The sequence below is a fragment of the Centropristis striata genome, chromosome 15 (genome assembly GCF_030273125.1).
Source record: "Centropristis striata isolate RG_2023a ecotype Rhode Island chromosome 15, C.striata_1.0, whole genome shotgun sequence".
NCBI lineage: Eukaryota > Metazoa > Chordata > Actinopteri > Perciformes > Serranidae > Centropristis > Centropristis striata.
In genome coordinates, this window is record NC_081531.1 from 30,292,039 (window position 1) to 30,307,847 (window position 15,809).

The window sequence follows — 15,809 nt, forward strand, 5'->3', positions numbered from 1 at the left end:
AGGCTAAGATCAATGTTCCTGGACTTGCTTTGCATTGTTGTCCTGTCTTTGTTTTTGAATAAATGGTGTAGGATGGGATGGAGTTCACATGGATAATGGAGTGAGCTAACCAAGTCTATAATGGAAGCTATTAAACAGCCTTCTCTTTCTGTCTAACAGCCGCACTGTTCTACCTCATTAGTGTAGGAACTTTAATGACCAGACTAAAACTTTTAAACTTCTGGAAATGTGTGAACAGCAAAACAAGCAACATAATTGGACCCACTATGGACCGTGTTACAATCACAGTGTGATTGTGCACTGGGAAAATTAAGGAAACCTTAAAAGAGCTCCAACTTAAGTCAAACTTTGCAAGTTGCACATCATGTTTCTGCTTAATGGAGTGTATGCTAAGCCTTAATAAGAGCTAATAGAAGGAGAAACCAACAAGGGAAAGGGCATAGTGAAGGGCCTGTCTGTGCTGAAGTTGTACTTGCAGTCATAAAAGCAATTATGATAATCGAGCATGGGCTTTGTGGTGTAGTAACACCTTAATCTACTTATGTAAATATGATTAATGATCATTTATGAAGGTATTTGTTGTTTACAGAATCAACAGCATCATTGAAGAGTTGTTTGATGTAAGCTGTTCTATAGACATGTGTGTGTAAGTCTAACTCTTTAGCCTCTTTATGTTTAATCTTACATCCAGGTGTTCTGCTTGATTCTTATCATGTGGACCATCACAGAACTGTAGCCTATCACAGAGGCAGAAGCCACTTATGCATTAACATTTTTTCTGGCTAACTATTTCACCCGTTTATCCATTAATGTTACTATTTCAACTGTTTAGTCCGTGGGTTAGGAATCGGGCTTGTAACTGGAGAGTCGCCGGTTCGAATCCCGGTACTGACAGGTCTAGGACTGAAGTGCCCTTGAGCAAGGTACCTAACCCCCCTGCACAGCTTCCCGGGCGCAGTAATGTGCTGCCCACTGCTCCTTGCATGGTGTGTTCACTTGTGTGTAAAAAAGGATGGGTTAAATGCAGAGGTTGAATTTCCCCATTGTAGGATTAATAAAGTAATCTTCTTCTTCTTCTTTAGCTATCCATTATTGTTACTTTTAGCTATCTAACTTCATTCTTTCCTACAACCTGCCAATTGTAGAAGTCGGCTACCCCCAGATACAAGTATCAAGTACAAGTAAAGACCAACTTCTAAAGACCTTCTAAAAACATAGGGTCCACGACAAAAAAGCTAAACAATGTTTAGAGCTGAATCATGGCCATATGTAGGAGGAGAAAGTTGACACTTGATACACACATGAATACTTTTACCTATATGAATTCTGCATCTGAATGCAAAGACCTCAGAACAGCAAAAAAAGATTAGACACCCTGCAGTAGGTTCGTGCTTTCATTTCAGGCGGTCATTTGTAGACGAAAAACAACTCTTTAGTGATGTTTTTAACATTACCTTGAAGCTAAATAAGATATTCAGAAATGTTCTTATATCAATCTTTGAACTTGAACTCCAGGGAAAACAGCCCTAAACGCATAATGGCCATAAAGGCTTGTAAAGCTGCCGCCATCCACTGACTTTGGGTTTTCTTTTACACAAGCCACTGCTTTCTACCATAATGAAACAGGCCTTTCTATGCACTAAATCAGTGAGCCACAGGGACGAGGTACACTGCCCCTGGGTCATCCATTCAATTCATAGTTTATCACTAGCTCCAATGAACCTAGCTATTGCCATTATCATAGCAGCATTTACATCCCTATTGAGCATGCAGCGGGAGAGCCAGAGGCAAAAATTGTGGAGCCAATTCCTGAAGTATTAAATTACGTGCGGCCCCCATTCCAGTAGATGTGGTGCTGGGCCATAAAGTCTGATTGTTTTGCCATTACAAATAATAGATCCACGGTGCAGACAGCCAGGAAGATTAGCTGATGGTACTGTTGGGCCACAGCAAACAGATGTGTCTTTAGTTATTGTTTCCTTGTAGAGGAGAGGAAATAGTCACATTGGTGATACCTTCAGTTTCACAGCATGAAACCTATTTTTAAACAACCCTAAACAAAATACCAATATATGTCAGCTATTATGGATGTTTGTGAGACATTCGAGCATTCATGTCAGTAATAACTCCTAGTTTTGAACTGTGATGTCCTGCTTTATCTACAGAGTGTAATTTTGAAAGAGTCATGGGAGCACTGTGAGGTACTAAGTCCTTCCTTCAGTAGTGTTTTGTTGAAATCAGTTCTCTGTGATTCAGAAAATGATCACTCGAACATCCTGTCTGTAGTGGACACTGTTCAAATTGTGTTTCTCTTAAAAAACTGATACTCAAATGCAGTGAGGAAAAAATAGATAAAAGCTTTTGGGCTTTAAATGGCACAGTATGAATTTAGAAAATTGTTTTTTGTGTAGCTTGTCATTACCAATACATAATCATCAGGTTTCTGAACATGGGCTAAATGGTTTCTTTTCACTTTATTTTTGTCAAGAGTTCAAGAAGAACACATCCTGTCGTGCTTTCTTTCTTTTTCTGTCTCTCTTATCTGCGCAACAGCGATGGATTTGTCCTGGCTTTTTTTGAATATTAAGTATTGCAGTTTGTAGTTCTTCCTGCCTTTTCTCACCTGTGTGAAATTCAACGATTTTGTGTCCACAAATATACAATCCATAAACTGTATTTCGGATCCAATAATTAGTTGTGGTTTCGTCAGGCCTCTCGGTCAAAAGAGTCTCAACTTTTGGAAATCATTTTAAAAAGTAAACACTTGGTCTGACTCCTGCATTTGCTCACAAACCTTCCCCATTAACGAGGCTTATTTTGCTGTATGCACATTTTTCATTTGCCAAATCGAGAATGCTGCTCCTCAACTAATAAAGGACAAATAGTGTTGACGAGGGCACAATAGATGAGGTGAGGAAGCCAGTCAAGCTATCCACCTTATTTGGACAAACAAATAAAATGCATTTCAATTTAGGTCTAATAAACTGCTGCACTGCTGTGTTCCACATATTGCCTGAATCTGTTCAGGTAGAGAGCTGGAATGAGATCAAACCTGGCACGGTGAGGGCAGGAGATAATGAAAGAGGGTGATAGAAAACAGAACACTAATAATGAATGTAGTGCCGAGAGTTATTATTATATTTAATGACAGCGTATTTGGAAAATATTACCGGTATTCACAATCAACATTTTGAGAGGAAAATGTCTTTCCAAGGAGAGAAAATCCTGTGCTGATGAGTCAGTGGTTGTGTTGTTAGAGATGATGGCAGTCCTGCAGTTAGCAGGTGACTTGTGGGAGAGAGTGACTCTCACTGTATCCAAGCTATGTCCTGGCTGTGCACCAAAGCATTACCTTTTTTACAGAAAGATCAATAGTGTTGTCTCTGGGAAAGTGATTCAGTTGTAGAAAGTCAGACCATAGTTCTGCCATGATATGGTCTATTGATATTTATGTGGTTGGGTTAAAAACTCGATTTTAATGGTCATTTACTCAATAAAGGCTATTAAAAAGAAATAACTTTGGACTGGAGGCTGCATCTCATCAATGCTACTGAGAAGTTGAGGCAAATTGGTGGACTGCCAGTGGCAGAGGTCTCCTGGCCACCTCACTTGTCAGCCACACTTATTAGTTACAGCTAATCAATAATTCCTGCATAACCTCACTACAATTGGCAATGCCATTGATTATGATATATATATATATATATATATATATATACTTCACTAGATCCTGAATTGACAACTCAAGCTCACCTGTATGTATTAGCAAGTCAGATATGATGGGAATAATTTCACAACAACAACAACAGATTTGTTGTTTAATTCCACCATCAATTTATTTCAGTTCAAAGTTTCAGACCTTTCCTTAGTGAGAGTAAAACTTTGCTACATTTGCATGTGCAGTGTGACAGTTAATTATTAGTAACCACATTGCTCATGCATATAAATGCTTTCTTTTTTAAATAAATGGCAGCATTCCTTGACCCCTCTCTTAAAAGTCACTTTTATTCATAGAATTCTACTTTTTGCCAAAGAACTCTTTTACATGTCAGTTCGGTAATTAACCCATCATTATGCTTTTGGGGAGAATTGTAGTGATTCTATTGAACTGTTCTGTATTTAGTTTGCTCATCTGAGTGCTAACACTTTAGTATGAAGGATCCTTTCAAATTGCCTGCACAAAAAAAATTGCAGTTATTCGCTATTTCAAAAGTAGTATGTTGGTCATTTTTCATACATATTGCAAATATATACATTATTCAATAAAACCAGGAATACTTATGACACAAATCATTACAGTGTAGAATAAATAGCCAGACCTGAATCTGCCACAATATGTTCATATTTATATGATTTCCAAGGTAATATTGATGATGATGATTTCTTTTCTCTTTTATACGTGGGAGTGCATCACTTTGAAAAAGCCAGAATGTGAAGCATCAGCTTATTTTTCTCTGTGAATATACAATAACGATAGTAAGTGAAAAGAATTACCTGTGTATATATACAATGAATAGATGAAAGTGCTACTTCACCAGCAGAGAATACTGATTGTGTGCATGGGTTACATGTAATTTATGTTTTATACATGGTTCTTTGTTAGTTTCATGCATGCTGTTTTTCATATATTATAGCTGCAGTAGCTGTCTCCAGACATTATTGTTAAATGGACAATTGATGTTGTATGAAGATGAGGATATGTGTGTGTTGAGGACAAGATAAAGGAAAGTGGTATGCTCCTCTTCTGTCCCCCACTCTATACATACAAACAGTAAAACACACCTATAATCATGTTCCAAGTATCAGTCTCAGTGCTGATGTTATAGAGGCATCCATCAGTCTGCCATCACAGGCAGAGCCAACGCTGTAGCAGATATTAATTACCCTGAGCTGAGATCCATCTCTCCACAGTTCTGTCTCCTTCTCCACGCTTGTCCAATCACATTTCTCACAGCCCATTATAAAGGACAAGGTGATACTCTGCTTACCAAGGGGAGAAACACAAATTGAAATATCTTATGTGTCACCGATATGTCTAGTCTTCTTCTAGAAATCTGCTCTTTGCATTTTTTCTCATTAGTGTAACTAAATTTGTCCCATCAACCTCCAAAGCAAATAACTCGATGGACGACTTACACCACACAGCTGACTGCAGGGTTTTTATATGCAATACAGAAAGTTATCTATGTGCAAGTGTTTTATAAGGGTTTTATAGGGTCTTAACAATTGATATCATAAAGTGGCCAGGGAAATCTACAGCTGCATCAGACACAATAGGATATATGTAAAAAAGAAGATTGAAACTTAAATGAAGGTTCGATTTCACTTCTTTCATCCTGGCTCACTTTCTGTTCTGTGCTGTCACAAACACATGGTCAATTGCCAATGGGTTTTAAATTCACACCATTATCCCAGTCGTATCCTGCTTCTATTGATATTCAGGAAACAATACAAAATGTTAGAAACCCAATTATTCAAATCTATGTGTATGACTGTTCTGCTTTCTGATTGTTTCTGAAGAATTGTATTTGACTCCTCAATGACATTTATAATATTTCTGTATCAAGATGCAGAGATTATCAATGCCTGAATTCCTTATGGATATCTTGGCCACATTTTATACTCCAATATTCATATAAAAAGACCAGCATAAAATTAAGTACAGCAATTGTTATTAGCGTTATGGATTTTTCCGTCTCTTTTCTGTGGCTTTGTGTTTTACAGAGCTGGGTGTTTTTGACAGCTGACATTCCAGTAACAAACATCTGACGTTACATCCAGTACTGTGGCGATATTCATCATAAAAGTCTGAATAGTTTGATTTCAATTTCTGGGTGCAAAAGTGACCCTATGGTAGATAAAACATGACACAGTGCCCTTGGGGGTTCCCTTGTAATGGAGAAAGGAGATGCAGTGCACTAATTTGTGCCCTTAAATAGAGAAAACATCAGTTCCCTCTACATTGGCCTTGAAAAATGGAGAAAACATGATGCAGAGCTATACAAGCTGCTCTAAATGTTAGAAATGTTCTGCACACATGTGCCCAACCACATGCAGCTGGTGCCCTATTTATCCCCCCTCCTACCCTTGAGACAGCCTCTGTCTGTCCGCCACTGATTACCATTATATATTTTCATAACTGAGTATGTGATTGATGGGGAGGACACACCTGCACACATACATACACAAAATCCTGCTTATGAGTCTTATCTCAGTTTTTCATTTTCATTCATTTCATTTAACATATGATGTTTTGCATGATACATAAGGAACCACTTTATTATTCATGTTCTTTATGAAGCGATGTGAGCAAATGCAGCATGGGTTGCAAAATAAGCAGAAGCCAGCCGTTTCAATTAATAATATGACTGGCATCAGCACCCAGTATGTCTCCTTGTCTGTCTGCAGAACCCTCTCAACAGTAGGTGCATAGTGCAGTTAGTATGACCATTAGGTTTATTTCAAAGTGTATGTACAATTGATGGAAAGATGAATGCTAGATGAATAGGTCTTATTTAACAATACAAAACAGTTGAGGAAATAGCACAGGGAGTCCACATACATTCATCAATAAACCTATGAAATACTGCACACAAAATTTTGCTGACTAAGATCTACTGAAATGCAAAAAGGGGAAGGGAAGGAGAAAAGTACACCTACTGACAGTGTTATATGTTCCAACTATTTGTCACCATCTGTCCCCATCTATGCATCACCCTGTATGATCGGTGCTGACCCCTTGCTGTCATCATTCAGCCTGACCACACAGCAATATTCACACATCCAACAGCGACAGGCTGATTTATCTCACGTCAGCAGCACTGTTTTGATGGTCGCTTTCATTTTGGAGCTGATGAAAGTGCCACAGTAATGTGGTGGAATGAATGTTTTGTCCACCGGCTTCCACCATCAGCTCAAATCGATGGGGCATGTAATTGCAGGCCACTTTGTGTGATTGCTAAGATAAACAGACATTGTTGCGGACATGGAAGATCAATGTCACGCACCAAACAAGCGAGAGAGAGGGAGGAATTTATGGGGAATCATACTCACTGAAAACATACAGTTACTGTTTTTGCTGACAGAATTTGCTGCTGGTGCTGGTCTCTAGTTACTGTGTTGTCACATTTAAGAATTCTTTCTGAATTGTTTTGATCTCTGCTATGGCCCTGCTAATGGAATTCAGCACTCAAAAAACTATCAATGTGTTAATTTTAATGGCAATTTCCTTCCTGCCATGGAACTAGTAAACATGGAAATAGCCTGGACCAGTCCAACAGTTTATATGAAAATAGACTTACCACTACTTTATTATGTATTCCTGCAATTAATATCTTGCTGTTGTATGATGTCATCTAGGTTAGGCTCACCTTGGTAATGTAGTAGGAGGAATCCAGAGTTGTGCTGTTGGTCACTACGAAATCGGATGGAGATCTGGTTGCTCCAGCTGCGTAGTACGAGGCCTCTGATCAAGACTGACTCATTAGCAAGGATGAAGGGTTCTCGGCCACCCGTATCCTCCACTGTCACCTGCTCACCCTCCAACACACTCACATTTAACACCTGAAAAAAGAAACGTACGATTAAACACAGGTCTTTATAGCTGCACCTTGTATGTCATGTATGATGTCATGCAAGCAAACGGTTCACTGACTGTCCTACCCTTTGCGAGGGTCTTATAGAGTCAAACATGGCAGGGTCACAGTCAGTGCATTGTGGGTTTTTTTTTTAGCACATTTCTTTTTACCCTGTCTTTAAAAAGACAAATAGGAGAAATTCATAGACTTTTAACTCCAACACAGAACATAAAAGAAATCCCATTGCACCCATACCTGGTGACTAACTAACTTATGAGGTCTCTGTTCACACCAGATGGGATCTTAATTCAGCACCCCCCACTGTTGTGTTTCCATTTAAAGCCAAGTTTGGTCTAATGACGTTTCTCTGAAAAATGGGTCACCTGCTGTGTTGCTTTGCTCAGTTGTCTACCAACACAGTTGCACAGGGATGTGTTTGGTTTAGTCATTTCTTTGTTAAGCTGCTCCTAAATTGCAGACATGTTTTTGAATAATTGTAGAATCTGTCTGGGTCATTTAGCTCGTGGTTTGTTGAATGATTGACTCAGTCTCTTTCTGTGTTCGCCTTGTGCCTGTAAGCCACTCAGACAGCAGTGCTTTATAACTTCAACAGGTTTGAACAGCATCTGCAGCTAAATCTGGTGAGGGAACCTCGGGAGGATTGCATGTAGTTAAACTGTCTGGATAATGGAGCACTGACACATTTTGCAGCAACATCTTGATTCATTCCCTATAGAACTATAAAAGAGGCGCGTTAATGCAACAGCAGGTCATGGTTATTATTCTGTATTATAAAAATAAAAAGCTTTCACCTTCACTTGTTTTTGCAGACTAGGGATTTCTGACTTACTTCCAAGGTGCCTGGAGGAGGCAAAATGTCTTTACTTACATCTGTGCGGCAGTCATACAAAACTAACTAAAAAAAACATTTAAAAACATGCAACAAAAATAGAGTAATTTATATTAAATAAAATATAAAAACATATATTTTTAAAGATAGATAATTACCTATGTTTTTCTATTTTCTATTGTATTTTTCCCCTTATTTTCCTTATGTTTTACAGACTTATTATCTTACATGCCACTCCTATGACTCCACGTCTCATATCTTGAATAACAAGCACACCATCAAAGCTAATTCAACCACATCAATTTCAAGCTCTCAGTGATATTCATAACATGTTCTGAGAGCTAATGCTGTCATAGGTAGTGGGCTCAGGTCTCAGGTAGGCTGTGAAGCAGAAAAAAGGTTACCCTCCATAGGCCAATGTCCCTGAGGTAATATGTGTGCAGGAGTGTTAGTGCAACAGCCTGGAAAAGCTGAGACAGTGGGCAGGATGAGCACATTGCACAATAGCGGCAGCAAAATGAATTTGGCCAGGTTGGCTAACTGTCACTCAGTCGAAGGGGAGCTGACAATGAGTGCAGAGAGGCTAATGGACACTCTGAGACTGAGCTTAGAGGTGACTTCTTCCTGAATGATCCATGAGGTCAGACGCTTTGATTTGATCTTTATCACAACGAGAATTAAACACAAGACCACTCTGGAGGTTTTCAGACTAAATGAAAACACAGAGAGCAAACACTAGATGGAAATAGTCAAACACTACATATGCCTATGCTGTGTATGTGTATATGTGTGTGTGTGTGTTTTAAATGACCTCTGCATGCTTAATACAAAAAAATCTCAACATTGTAGCGTGCAGAGTTGAGATGTTGCAGGAGCATTAAACAAATGTGCTATGGTGAATAATAATAAAAAAAAATACCACATGCTTTTAGAATCCTTGTTTCTTTGTTTCTCAAGGGCAACAGCAATGACAAAGCCTTAGGCGCAGTCCCCCCCCCCCCCCCCCCCCACTTCTGCTTTTTTGTCTCTGGATTAATATGGAGGGCTTGAATGTGTTGCAAATCAGGTGACTTCAGTTACTTGCTCATCTTATATCTTCATAAATCAACCCAGAAATTCTCCTTCAATTTAACATCTATACATTTAACGAATGAGTTGGCGGTGAATGACAATATTGAATTGAAATTTCACTAACCATGGGTTTGATTTGATTGTCTGACAAATGTATACAACCATGGACAATCAATTCTAAAATTACATCCATGATTGATTTTTATCGATTGGCAGCCTGAATTGCAGTCTTCTATTATGTTGCTTAAACTTGAAACATTTTTCAAGGAACCTCATAGAAAAAGACATGTACTTCACATTATTAAGCAAGGTTGAATTTTCTCTTTCAAGTCAGGTTGTATTTTTTGGGGAATTCAAAGTAAAAAGAAAAAAAGACCAGGGACTATAATTTCCTTCCTCTTTGAAAATCATTCTCAAATTATTATTCCATGATGCGTTTCTGTTGCCTTCACCATTATGTAAAGCTGGTGAGTCAATGAAAGGTGGCTAATATTCCATCACGGTTCATAAATATTCCAGTGAAGCGTCTCTCCCCCCAAAAAAAAAAAAAATCAGGTTAGAAATCAAATGTCTATCGTGCTAAAACCCTCCATGGAACTGGAGGAAAGCCTCTTATCCTTGCTCCATTCACCCTCTCCTTTCCACAGTCAAAGTCGATCATTTTGTGTGCCATAATGATATCAGATGCTAGATATCAAAACACTTCATAAAATGTAATTTTGATTATATCTAATGAAAATATATCTAAATACATCATGCTCATTGGACTGGCAATTTCTACCAGCCATTTCAACAGCAAGCTAGGCTGCTTCTCAAAAAGTATTAGGCAGACTGTTATAAATCATGTTTTATTTTGAATATTCATGGGTTTTTTTTCCAACTCAAGAAAATGATTGTTGTCTCCTGCCGACACAAACTTGTTCATGCTTTTATTTTATATCGCCTTGAAAACTGTAATGCATTTCATGTTGGTATCTCTCAGAGCTTCCTCCACTGACTCATATTGGTACTTGAATCATAACTGGCACCAAAAGCTATGAGCATTATTCCTGGACTGGCCAACTTATGTTGGCTCCCTGTACTGAATTGATTATAAATTCTACTGCTAATTTTCAAAGTGTTAAGTTAATTTACTCCACACTGATTAGTTGACTCCTTACATGCCTTGGCGTTCCCTCTGATGGATGGGGCTCATCCTAGGTCTTAGTGGGTAACTAAAGGTGGCCAGGCATTTGTAAATGAAGTCTCGACACTGAAACATCTATTGAGATCAGACAGGATACATCTTTGACGTAATCGCTTTCTTTCCTATCATAACTAAGGCCCCGTTTACACGAGGACGCTCGCGGGTAAAAACGACAAAATATTTTATCTGAAGTGCCTTTCGTTTAGACGGTGACGGCGTTTTGGGGGTTTAAAAACGCAAAAATCTGAAACCACCTTCCAAAGTGGAAAAGTTAAATACGCTCCGCCGTAGCGTGTCCGTCTACACTGACAAGACGCAAAACTCTGCTCAGATCTGCTCACGTCACGTATGTGTTTACGTCACATACATGCTCCAGTACAGGAAAATAAACAAACGTGGGATTATTTCCATGCGTCGGACCTTCAAGCTGCTCTGGCAGCTCTAGTAAATTTACAGGAGTCTTTCCACCAAATGTACAGGATATGTAGAGATAGTATTAGTGAACAGAGAAGGATCTGGAATTCCCCATCACATTTTGGATGCAGCAATTTGTCGGAGGCGAGCCAGACGGCTGTGAACGAGACCTGGGAGATCTAGTGGATGGTGGAGAACTTCGTGGAAGGAGTAGCTGATGAAAATGTGTGGCGTGAAAACTTCTGCATGCCCAAAGATGCTTTTATCGCTTCAAGTGATGCCGCCTGGCATGCATACAATCGAATTTCACACACTTTTGCGTCACCGTATGCATGCAGATTTCCTCCCGAAAATGCTCGTCTAAACGAGGAATAAAAAGTGAAGACGCGACGCCACTTTTGCGTCTTCTGTTCAGACCGTCCTCGTGTAAACGTAGCCTAAGACTGTGAATATTTTAAGTTTCCCCTGTTTGAGTGCCCTTAATTATTAATCTGAATATATTATTCAATCATACATGATCTGTAATCACTTATCCTAACGAGGGTCCCGTTGGCCCTGGAACCAGTCCCCGCTAATATTGGTCAGGAAGCTGGATGCACCCTGGACATGTAAGACGATCACAGGACTGATGCACCGAGAAAGACGACCATGCACGCTCACGTTCACACCCACAGGCAATATCATTTTATTATTGTTATCATTGTGTTTGTACCCATTTATTTTGATTTCAATAATTTAATTTTCATTGAAATTTTCTCTGTAAAGCAACTTTCTTTCTTTTTCATAAAGAGCGCATTGTATAAGTGCCAAACAGTGGTGGAAAAAGTATTCAGGTCCCTTAAATTAGTAAAAGAAAAATACCACACTGTGAAATTACTCCAGTACAAGTAAAAGTCCTGCATTCAAAACTTTCTGAAGTAAAAGTACAAAAGTATCAGCATCAAAATGTACTTAAAGTATCAAAGGTAAAAGTATTTGTTATGCAGAACTGCCCCACTCAGATTGTTTTATATATTCTAAATATGTTATTGATCCATTTATGTAAGAAGGGTTTTAATTTTGTAAAGATATGGCTCAATTTAACTACTTAAAATACTATTATGAGGTTAAAATTAAAATATATATATATATATATAAAATAACTTTTAATTTATCACGTTTTTATGTTAAATCTCGACCTGAAAAGTAACTAAAACTGTCAGCTAAATGTAGTGGAGTAGAGAGTACAATATTTGCCTCAAAATGTAGTGGAGTAGAAGTATAAAGTTAAAACAGAAATAGAAATATTCAAGTAAAGTACAGGTAGCTCAAATTTTTTTACTTAAGTACAGTACTTGAGTAAATGAACTTAGTTACATTCCACCACTGGTGCCAAACAAATGAAGTTTCTTATTAATCATATATTCTATTTTATTAGTAGCATACTGCTATTTATCTGAATGCAAATTGCACAAAAAAAACTTGTATTTATGATTTATTCAGAAATCCTCACATTGAGCTGGTGCTTATGGCATTGTGTCCATATAATATATGGTAAGCTCTCTGATATTGCAACAACTTATAATCATATCCAGTGAGGTCAAACAGATTGTTGGTTTGTGACCGCTTGGTTTACATACACTAGGGAGGCGCATGAAGGACAGGTGAGCAGATAGTGGACAGTGAGCTGTTGGACTGATGGATAGTTTGGCCCCAGAGGGCCCTATCATCTGTCATCCACCCTGGGACCTGTCAGTGCAGCCAGCAACAGCTGTCCTGCCTCAATTATGAATCATTGGCCATGTCAGGAGACATCACACTACCTTATCTTCACCGGTGCTGCAGCCAAATGCCCAGAGGGACTTCTTTCTCACTGTCTCTCTCTCTCTCACACACATACACACACATCCATGTACATGTGTATGTGTATGTGCACGTATGTACACGCACATACATCTGGACTGTAATGAGAGCAGGCTTATTGTAACTCCTAGCTGGAATCTCTGCCTCAGCAGACACATTTGTGGGACCGAGGATTTGGCTGACCAAGCACACTTCTGCACCAACCACAACATTATCAGACGATGCCATCTAAACATTGTGCAGTTCCATTTTGAGAATTGTGTTGAGAAGAGAAAGAATGCCTGTTCTGTGTTTTTATTTATTTATTTCATCCAGGTTACTAAAGGGGAGCTCTAAACAATGCAAAAAAGCTAAGACTGTCCTTGAGGTCCTCTTTCAAATATCAATCGTTACCCTGAAGCATTTCTTTTTTCCTGCAACGGTTCCAGTATAATATTTCCTGAACTCAATCAAAATGAGAGGACTAGAGGAGAGAGGGTCATATCTCTCCTCCAGCCACTGTCTTTTCAATCAAACCACAATAATGAACAGACTACCCTGCAAGGCCACAATACAATTGACAGGCCACAGCTCAGCTCAGAATACGGAGGATGGGGTGAGATTTCCAAAATAAAGGTTTTAAAGAATATTTTCCGGGGTGAACACCTTGATTGCGCAGTGTGTACCGTGGTCTTTGTAGAATTGGGAGCTGCCAGGCTGCTGCAGAGAACAGCAGAGGTGAAGATTCATCTTATCACATCCAAACAGAGAGCAGGCTGACATGGCTTTTAATCTGTTACTGTAGAGTCACTGCTGCTATCTGACTGTCCACAAAACAGATAAACAAAAAAATCTGTATCATGCAATTAGGGAGTTACTGTCTACTTAAATTGAAAAACTAATAAAAATGCAGTTTGGTCTTAAAAAAAAATATTTCTCATGGTGCTTGGAAATAAACAATCCGTCAAACAAATTAGCCTTTTTACACATGGCATGTCATCTTTATTCACTCATTTATTAATCTATCCGTAAGCACACTGTATGAGTTAACTGTCCACAGAGGCCGACTCTCACTGATAATTTACTGTTGAAAACATCTGGTGGTGCTCTGCAATGAACATTTACACTGACTCACAGGAGCCATTGCTGATGCAGAAATGAGCAGTATGTAATCAAAATGATCCCACTATACATGGAAATTAAATGACCCTGCTGCTGGGGGCAATAAATCAACAACCATTGGACGCAGCAGCTGCAGTGTCATCATTACTATGGCTGATGCAGTGGAGCACACTGGTAGTGTACCGACCTCATCGCTGCCTTTCTCAGGCTCATATTTGGATAATCTTGGCACACCACATCCAGTTGGTGTTTTTGTGTATCTCCTGATAAATTCTTACAGAAGAATTCTCCCTGTGCTCATTATATGGAAAATGTTATCATAATTGAACATTCACCTCTATATAAAACGGCCAAGGCCATTTCCTGTTTGCCCCGCTGTCTAAAACAATGGATCCTTACCAATCAGCAGAAGCTGACTGTTAATGAAAATGTGCCGGAGCCGGTGGCTAAATACAATACTAACTTGCTCATTGTCACTTATGTCACATTTTTATGTAAGATTTATGCTCCTGAGAATGTCAAATGCCTCCACCAGTGAAATCACTTTTCTACCAGCACGGAACAGGTTGTATTCAATTTGTGAACTGTTTGGAGCATTTCAAGCAAAAATAAATTGGTTTGGAATGCGAAAAGGAATTTTTAAAAAATGTCTGGTTATCTTTGACCTTAAGTGCAGACCTTGAATACATCAGTGGGGTGTGCCATATTCTACAGGTAGGAAAAAGAGGAGGAAGTCTTGCATGTGAAAAAGTCTTCTATGTTTTCTTATCCTCAATTGCTTGTCCTTGCTTTGTTTTGGATAAAAACATATATTATCATTATTATTATTATTATTATTATTATTATTATTATTATCAAATGCTTTAATAAACCCACAATGGGGAAATTCAACCTCTGCATTTAACCCATCCTTTTTTTTTTTACACACAAGTAAACACACTATGCAAGGAGCAGCATATAAATGGAATAACAGAACAAAAGCTCACAGGGAATCAATGCAATCCTGCAATCTTTCTGCTACTGATAAAGTCTGTTGTGCATTGTGCAGTGCCCTCCAATAATCAGTCAAAACTAACCCACTTCAATTTGATAGAAAATGGGTAAAAATGATAATTTTCTCAAAGATTATCTTCACCCCGCCCCCAGAAGCTTACAGTAAAGCATATTACATTATGGCTTTCAGCATTTGAAAAACGTTGATGGAATGAGACTTTTGCTCTTTGATAAATCAGCCTCACTCTCTGAGGTGCCTCTTGGGCCCTGACATCTCCATTTATTTGCTGCAGTGTGCATTTTTGCATAGATTTAAATTCATGCATTGCTAATTACTCTTCATATTTTCTAGCATGCATCTTTCCTCTACCAGCCTCAATGTGACACTGAAAGACTTGGAGAGAACATAGTTTTCAGCCAGACAGAGTTTTCTCTCTTCCTGACAGCTAGCTGGGTGGAGGAGCAATTAGTGTCACCTGAAAGCATTCCTCTCAGGATGACTAGGCCCCATGAAAACTCATCTCAGAGAAGCCCTGACACCCTAAAAAGCTCATCAAGATCAAACTGGCCTTCTTTATGTCCTGCCTTACTCCCCCAAGGCACAACATGATGAAGGCTTCCCTCTACCTCATCTCAAGTTGATTAAAGGCAGCAAGCCTCTCTTGGCCTCCATTACTCAGTCAGGCTCGGTTTCTCAGCGACATATCTGCTATGTGTTGCATCGTTTGTGCTGCTGGGGAATTACAGAAACATCTGCATTGTTAAAATGCCATTT

The 15,809-nt window shown here is 38.9% G+C and overlaps 1 protein-coding gene across 1 annotated transcript in view; it reads right to left on the minus strand.

Moving 5' to 3' along the window:
• Nucleotides 1–15,809, minus strand: part of LOC131986987 (seizure protein 6 homolog) — a 97,335-nt gene that overhangs the window by 20,152 nt on the left and 61,374 nt on the right. The window contains exon 4 of the mRNA XM_059352129.1: nucleotides 7,371–7,563. Within this exon, the coding sequence (XP_059208112.1) occupies nucleotides 7,371–7,563 (193 nt within the window). The remainder of the gene's footprint in view (nucleotides 1–7,370; nucleotides 7,564–15,809) is intronic.